The 8,568-nt window shown below is 32.7% G+C and overlaps 2 protein-coding genes across 2 annotated transcripts; both read left to right on the top strand.

Annotated features, from left to right (window-relative positions):
- The first annotated feature begins 518 nt into the window (after positions 1-518).
- LOC106641491 (uncharacterized) lies at positions 519-4,525 on the top strand. Its single transcript, XM_014355927.2, has 2 exons — positions 519-598; positions 2,714-4,525. The coding sequence occupies exon 2, from the start codon at positions 2,872-2,874 to the stop codon at positions 4,456-4,458; it is 1,587 nt and encodes a 528-aa protein (XP_014211413.2). The 5' UTR covers positions 519-598; positions 2,714-2,871; the 3' UTR covers positions 4,459-4,525.
- A 1,333-nt stretch (positions 4,526-5,858) lies between these two features.
- Positions 5,859-6,870, top strand: LOC106641519 (putative salivary secreted peptide). Its single transcript, XM_014355961.3, has one exon. It carries the CDS (start codon positions 5,884-5,886, stop codon positions 6,229-6,231), a length of 348 nt encoding a protein of 115 aa, XP_014211447.2. The 5' UTR covers positions 5,859-5,883; the 3' UTR covers positions 6,232-6,870.
- The last annotated feature ends 1,698 nt before the right edge of the window (positions 6,871-8,568 follow it).

Genomic DNA, 8,568 nt, shown 5'->3' with positions numbered 1-8,568 from the left:
AAAACTTTAGCAATTCAAAACTACGAAAACTATCACAAATGACTTTTACACATAGACACAAAACAAAATTTTAAAATTAAGATAAAGTACTTTATTCTCAGAGAAAAATCATAGTGTTACTCTCAATCTCTTTGCAACAATTGATTGCAGTAGATAACAACTAATTTTTAGACATATTTTTTCAAAAGTGATAAATGAAAAACTCTTCCCAGGAAAGAAAAAAAAAATCTTTATTTATTTAGAAGTTACTGCTTATGTTGTATTTGAAGTTTTATACTCTAAGGTGACCAGAAAAATCATGAAAAAGTTTCAAATTGAGCTAAAAATTCTAAATATTTAATGCCATTATAATCAATGCAGTACGCCTTGACATTTGCATAGAAACACATTTTATAATAGATTTTCTATAAAGTAATAAAAAAATTGACTAATTCTGGTTTGGTTTAACTTTATATTAATTTCACTATTTACGAAATATTATCAATACCATTTACTTCGAATTTTGTTTCCAGAAAACAACCATATCACTGGGAAAACTACTTATAGGATGCTTAAACGACTTGGCGTATACAACCATTTAAGTGAAAAAGAATAATACGTGAGTATAGTTTTTTTAATTAGTTGAATGTTAAAAAATCAATATAAAAAAAAATATGTTACTAATTCTACTAAATTTCTTCTCCTGAGGCCAAAAATCTTGCAATTAAATGTTTTTTTTTTACGTTAATTTTTTTCTAGTTCTACTCTGCTAACTATGGTTGACTTTAATAGTATATTGCGTACGAGTTTGCAAAGGCTTCGATTTACGAACCCAGAGGTTTCCGGCCCGAGCTGGAGGCGAGGCACGCTAAAATAATGTTTTTTTTTTCTGTAATTCAGAAAAAAAATTTTTTTCTTGACTTATACGTTTCCTAATTTTACCTTTCTCACCACTACACTCAACAAACTTGCAACCCACTTTAGTAACTCGATATTTAAGTTCCATTATCAAACCAAGTCTCTTTTGACTCTTAGCTGGCTGAAACTATAAAATTACTTCCACCATTGGCAAACTCCAGTTTTGAAATTGTATTAAGGTGGCTCCAGTGGCCTCAATGTTAAAATTATAAATAACCCAACCGAGGTTAATAAAATTGAATTATATTCTTTGAACTCCCATCTTTCTATTCGTATAAAAAAAAATTAAGGTTGACGATGAAAATTGTAAGAAATCATGCTTACAAAATCGTAGTTTTAAGACGGGTTGGATAGGAAATGCAAGCTTACGCGATATACAACCTACTGCTGCACTTATATAAATAACCCGTAAGGTGTAAAACAACATACTATCTTGTATATTTTATTACGCACTTTCGATGACATGAGAAAAGTGTCTTGTTATCGAACAAAATCTTCAAATAATCGGAGACTAAGTATACAGTTTCGAGTGCAAGTCAGCTCTCAGCTATCTGCATTCTGCAGAGTACATATATATAGGTATAACTACTCTTGAACTTAGGAGCGTACCGTAACAGTTCATCAATTAGGGCACCATAAAACTTTTTTGTTTTTTTATATTCACTCACTAAAGTAACAGATAAAATGTAGAATATGGCTTACAACAGTCTCTACGATAATTTTATACCATATTTTAAAGAAAATAATGATTAATTTTTAGTCTCCCCATTTTGATACGGCACTAGGCGCTGGAGCCACCTCAATTTATACAAATACTTAAATTAGACAAATGCTTCATTTTTTCTATAGGTTACGAAAAACTACAAGTAAATTGATCCCCTACTCATCGTAATTTTGTAGATTTATCCAAAAAAATAATAACCCCTACCCATAGCAAAGTCTGCCCATAAGTTTTCGACAAATGTATGTATTTTTTAATCATATTTTTCGATATTTTTTTCTAATAACAATTCGAGTTATTTTATAGATAAGTCGATCAATAGTATTTCGAATTAAACACTTTTTCAAACAATTTTCCTATCGAAAGTTTTAAATAAATAAACATAACAACGTAAGGTTGATGTCCCTATCATGACCCTAAAATTTCATCTTACTTGTTTCTTTCATTTTTAACCTAACTTAACTGTAAGCTTTAACAGTAGAAGTTTTAGTATTAGCTGGTGCGCTATAAGTTAACCATTATTATTACAATTTTTAAATATGGTTCCTAATTGTTAAAATACTTTATCTCATAAAAAGGTTATAAGACCAAAATATACATAATTATGGAACGTTGTACCTATTGTTTCATATTATGTCACTATTTATGAAACTTTTAAAAAAATGTAAATTTAGCATAATATTTTAAGACAATTAAAGTTTTGTCACTTGCATAAAATTTTTTATTTAACAAAAATAACTATACTGTTTATTTGTTTACTAAAAGTGTATAAATTAGTCGTTGAAGTTTGGTGCCATAATACGTTCAGTTTAAAAGATAGGTTATGTACGACTTTGTCCCGATTTATGGAATTATCTTTAAAATTGGTCATTTATTGTACGTAAAATTACATTTTTCATGTGAATTCATAAAAATACAAAAAATATACAACTACCACAACTTTTTTATCAAGTAAGTTGTATAACAAATACATGAATTTTCATATTCTATGAATACGGACGTATTCCACGAATAGGAACATTTACCTTACCAAAATGTGCAGTCAGTTAATTAATACTTTTAACCATTTGTTTTTTTTTGTTTTTTTTTTTACAGGAAAAACGACCACACATTGGATATTCCTCAGAGCCATAAATTTCTGAATCATCATTGTTATTATCTTGGCAAAGCATATACACCAAAAATTGTAGCAGATCTACAAAAAATGACATCTGCTCGTTGATTATACTTCCACAGCAAAATAAGTGACCAATATGTTGAAGGGCCATACGCAGGATTCTAGCCACAAAAGCAGCACCAATGAAAGTTTGCATCTTTGCAGTGTATGTGGTAAAACTTTTGTCGAGCTAACTCGTTTTACAAAGCACCAACTTGTCCACACTGCCGAAAAACCCTTCGAGTGTTCACATTGTTCTAAAACGTTTAGGCGCAAATCATCTTTAGTGGATCACATACGGACCCATACGGGAGACAAACCGTTCAAGTGCCCAAATTGCCCAAAATCTTTTAACCAAAAAAGCACTCTTACGAGACATATACGCGTCCACACCGCCATACCTTGTGGTAATTGTACCATCTGTCAAAGGCCATTTACAGACTCAGGCAATCTTAGAAAGCACATGATGACCCACACTGGAGAAAAACCCTTTAAATGCTCAGATTGTTCAAAAAAATTCAGGAACAAAACAACTCTGATGGTACACAGACGGACTCATACGGGGGAGAAACCATTTGAGTGCTCAATGTGTCCTCAGAAATTTAGGCATGCAACAACTTTAATAACACACGTACGCACCCATACGCAAGAAAAACCCTTTGAGTGTTCTCAGTGTCAGAAAAAGTTTAGCAGAAAAAGCAATCTCACAACCCACATACGTCTCCATACCGGCGTATTTTATGATCATTGTTCCATCTGCCAAAGGCCATTTACGGATCCCCAGAGTCTCAAAAGGCATATGAGGATCCACACGGGGGAGAAACCCTATAAGTGTGCAAATTGTTCTAAAACGTTTAGGGATAAAACAGCTTTGATAACTCACATACGGACCCACACAGGAGAAAAACCCTTCAAGTGCTCAGATTGTCCAGAATCTTTTAGCCACAAATGCACCCTCGCAACCCACATGCGTCTCCACACCGGAATACCTTGTGGTAACTGCACCATCTGCCAAAGGCCATTCACAGTCCCAGGTAATCTTAAAGTGCACATGAGGACCCATACGCAAGAAAAACCCTTTGAGTGCTCAGATTGTTCTAAAACGTTTAGGCACAAAACAAGTTTGATAACGCACATGAGGACCCATACGGGAGAAAAACCCTTCAAGTGCCCAAATTGTCCAGAATCTTTTAGCCGAAAATACACCCTCTCAACCCATATGCGTCTCCACACCGGAACACCTTGGGGTAACTGCACCATCTGCCAAAGGCCATTCACAGTCCCAGGCAATCTTAGAGTGCACATGAGGACCCATACGCAAGAAAAACCCTTTGAGTGTTCTCAGTGTCAGAAAAAATTTAGGAGCAAAAGCACTCTCACGAGGCACATGGGCGTCCACACCGGCATACCTTGTGGTAAGTGCACCATCTGCCAAAGGCCATTTATAGACCCAGCCAATCTTAGAAAGCACATGATGATACACACGGGGGAGAAACCATTTAAATGCTCGGATTGTTCTAAAACGTTTAGGCGAAGAACAACTCTGGTGGTACACAGACGGACTCACACGGGGGAGAAACCATTTGAGTGCTCATATTGTCAAGGAACTTTCAGACAAAAGAGCAATCTCATACATCACATGAGAGTCCACACTGGCAGTTCTCGTGACTATTCACAAAATTGAGTAATCTTAACATGCTACTTCAATCATTAATATTGTCTATATGCTTTTACTCTCCATGAAGAATAAACGTTGGCAAAAGTTTTTTTACAGTTGATGTTTTTTCTATGTAAATTTCACTTTTAAGATTGTACAAAACATTGTCACAAAAATGATTCGTTCTACGATCATTTTGTAAAATAAAATATTTGTACGTAATAAATACATTAACAAAACTATTGTTAGAATTGAGTAACACTTATTTAAAGGCTTATTAAAAGAGAAATTTTCAATAACAAATGTTTTTTAATTTTTATTTTCTTCTAGGAAAAATTTACGCGTTTACAACAGGTCTTGTGTCTCAAAGAAGACCCTGTTGTTACTAATTTTTTAATTCAATACTCATGACACTAGAATTTCTGTTTGGATTTTCATGAAATTCAATGTATTAGTGTTTTTTGAGTACTATTAAATTACGAAAAGGTTCCAGTTAAATTTTTGTAAACTTTCAGAGCTTGTGATAAAGTTATAAAGTTATAATTGGTTGAAACAGATCACGAGGATTGTTTAGCGAATTTTTATAAAAGTCAATTGCTTTCAATTGTAGAAATTATTGAAGCAAAATGAGTTTACAAAATAAAACAAATGTGGAGTGTTACCATTAGATCTGTTTGTCACCTTCATAGAAATAGTGAGTTTAAAAATCTTGTTTCAATTAAAATTGATATGAAGTAAAATTACGTGCAACGTAAAGTCTCATATTACAATTTTAGAATACTATACGTCGCACACATTCTTAGTACAATAAGTAAACGGTTATTTGTTTATTTATTTATTGTGGCGTTTGGATTTAAACTTAACAAAAAGTAGCAAAGCCTTAGCTCGTTTGTAAAGGTTTATAGATCGAAGAATTCTCAGCAAAATTTGTATCTCTTTGGATCGCATAGCCTGAAAGTTGGATAGTAAAAAATGTAGTTATAATAATCATCACATCACTCGACACGTGTATAACATAACTAATAATTATAACGATTACAATAAATCTCATCCTAACGCACGCACGTAAAAATCTCCTATCACGAGTAATCATCCGATTGGTCTTTTTTTGCATTAGTCATCAATATTTTTGCGCACATCGAATATCATCCGAGAATTTTGTTATCAGTTTGCAAACATCTTTCATTCTCAGGTGTAAGCTACTTCCTTTTTATCGCTCGTAATCCATCGTGATAATGTTGTGAGTCACTTCCATGCTCCAACTCTTTGGTAACCGACGTATAAAACGCTTTTCGCGTGTACCTAACAACAGTCGATCTCGAGCAGACTTTTACGTTCGCAGTGGAGGTGAGTTTTCTTGGATTTTCTAGAGGAAAACTTTTATTTTTACAGCATTCAATTATTGTTTCTCCTGATTTTGATATAGAAATCTGAATAGCTACAAAAAGAGTCATGGCCTCGCGCTTGTCACTGGCACTTCTTTTCCTCGCGACACTCGCTGCCGTCTACGCAGCCAACGACTTGATCGTCGGATCCCACATCCCTGGGGACCACTTGATCCAACGGGAGATAGCCCAGAGACCCTCGAAATTCCTGCAAATCGTCAAGCTAAAAAAAACGTACACAGGCAACAATCGCAGCAACATTACTCTAGTGCGACTTTTGGACCAGAATATGAAAGGAAACGGGGCGACGGCCAATATTTTGAACGGCGGTCCGGGACATAATTTCGTCACTGTTGAATTCAAGAGCATTCGCGGCCATTCGATACATTTCATCGTCGAGCTTTACGGAAGATAAAAGTGGGTGAAAGATGAACAATTACGTCTTGATCTTGTTAATTTGCGAGTAGGTGTGTTTTGCATATTGATGCAGAAAAAAGTGTATTAGGAAAAGTTGAAATCTTTGCACAGACTTGGGTACGAATAATTTTTTTAATTATTTTAATTTATAATTTATTGCTAAAAGCGTGTTGCGACATTAGTGCAAAAAAAAAGGAATTCCAAGTACTACGTATAACACAATGCCTTACAAATTTTTTTGCAATTTAAAGTGTGTTAAAATTTGAAAGTAAAAACAATAAAATAAAAGAGTGAAAGTATTTAATAAAGTATTTATATACATTTTTTTTAAAATATTTTAAAATAAATTGTAAAATTTTAAACGTGTTCAACTTATCTGCTAAAAAATAATGTTTCTCAGTAGTGAATAACTATTTAAAAAAATATAATTCATGATAAAAAAATTTCCTTTCAAGTGTTTGAAAATTTATTTAACGCCAAGAACTTTACAGCTAATAAAATAATGATTTTGTTTTATTTTCTTCCTAACAATTACATGTTACGGAAGTTACATACAACAGAAGCATCGTGCTAAATATGAAAATAATCTTATGTGTAATATATAAAATAATGTATAAAATAATTTATAAAAAATTAATCTTAGGTGTTTAATAGTTTTTTTTTTAACTTTTGTCTTACTAAAATTATTACATTTACTTAAAATTTTGAGAAAACAGTGTTGAAAAAAGCGTTTACACATTATGATTATATGCCGTGTGAATAAAGAAATAAAGAATGGTACATTTCTTGGGAGATTTAAGTAGATAATTCTATTGTAATAGCTCTAAAAAAAGTTACAGCTGGTAAAATGTCTTGACTCTGACGATTAATTTTAACAAACAAAAACTGGTACACAGGTATCGACTGATTAATTTCGTCCTTGAGGAAATTTAAAAAAATTCTGTGTCATTCAACGTAAAGGAAAAACCTAATTGTTTGCGAATTACTTTATCGAAGAAGACAGAGTAAACGTTGAGTCACAAGGTCAAGAGGAACAAATTTTTTTTGCAAATATTTATTGAAAAATATCAGCACTAATAATATCATACGGCAAAAAAAATGTGTCGATACGATGATAAAAATATAAAAGGGAGTTTCATGCTGTCATTATTTCAGTTGATAAAAAGCGTTTGTTCGATAAAATCTGTTGGCAAAAGTTGATTTGAACGTGAGTAAATCTTCGTCGTCTCGCCTAATATTTTTTGTTGAGGTCTACATGTTTTGTAACATTCTAAAATGTAGAATAAATTTTCAGAAAAATGTTGTCTCGTGGTTTAGTGCTCGCTTTCTTACTCACCTTTGCAGTCGCAACTTACGCGAAATCTACAAGACCAAACGATTTGATCATTGGGACTCGAGTTTCCGGAGACTTTCTACTGCAACGTGAGTTCGTGAAAAAATCTTCGCGATTCTTGCAAATTGTCAAGCTGGATAAAACTTTCACTGGAAATAATTACCACAAAATTACCCAAGTCGTGCTAATGGACCAAAATAAAAACGGCAATGGCGCCTCAGCTACAATTGTCAGTGGTGGTCCAGGACACAATTACATAACCATCGGTTTTAAAAGTACTCGTGGCCACAGTATTGACTTTCACGTAGAAATTTATGGAAAATAGATTCTGTATTCGTGATGTGTGGTTTAAAAAAATTTTTTCTTGTAATAATTGTCACAAGTGGCTAAGTGTATGTGAAAAACTACATTTTTATACAGAAGTATCTGGCTGCTATACATTTGTTATCAGTGAAAAAAGTGTGTACTCAGCACGCACCTAGTGTTGATTTTCGCTTATGAGCATAAGTCCTTTCACTTGATTTAATAATCTGAATAAATTGTATGAAAGTTTGTTTTTTAACTGAATCTTTTATAGATATAAATGTAGCACTTTTAAATGAAGAGTAGAATGGATATGTGACGAAACAGATCATATGATAGGTATGGAGCCAAAGAAAAAAACCGTACATATATGAAGACGCAAGCAATGAATATGATAACATGTACAGCCTACATTTTTTTATTGTGGTTGTATTTTTATAAAAGCAAGGTGAACAATAAAAAAATAAAGCTGTATCAAAAAAAGAAAACAAACAAAGCTATACTCGTATTTCGAAGGGAAAACAAAAGATATCTTAAAAATAACAATTTTTACGGGTTTTCCAAAGTGGAAATAAATATCTTTTATATTTACACAACTTTCAAAAATAGAATAATCGCTATACCTTAAAAGGAAAGCATAGGATGCGAAAAATAAAATAATTGACAGTTATTTGCTAGATGAACATTTAAACAGAGGCT

The sequence above is a fragment of the Copidosoma floridanum genome, unplaced genomic scaffold (genome assembly GCF_036245765.1).
Source record: "Copidosoma floridanum isolate Cflo_tuat_1 unplaced genomic scaffold, Cflo_Japanese_pri ptg000025l, whole genome shotgun sequence".
In the NCBI taxonomy this organism is placed as follows: Eukaryota; Metazoa; Arthropoda; class Insecta; order Hymenoptera; family Encyrtidae; genus Copidosoma; species Copidosoma floridanum.
The sequence above is the reverse complement of the archived record's forward strand: the minus strand, read 5'-3'. Positions and strand labels throughout refer to the sequence as shown.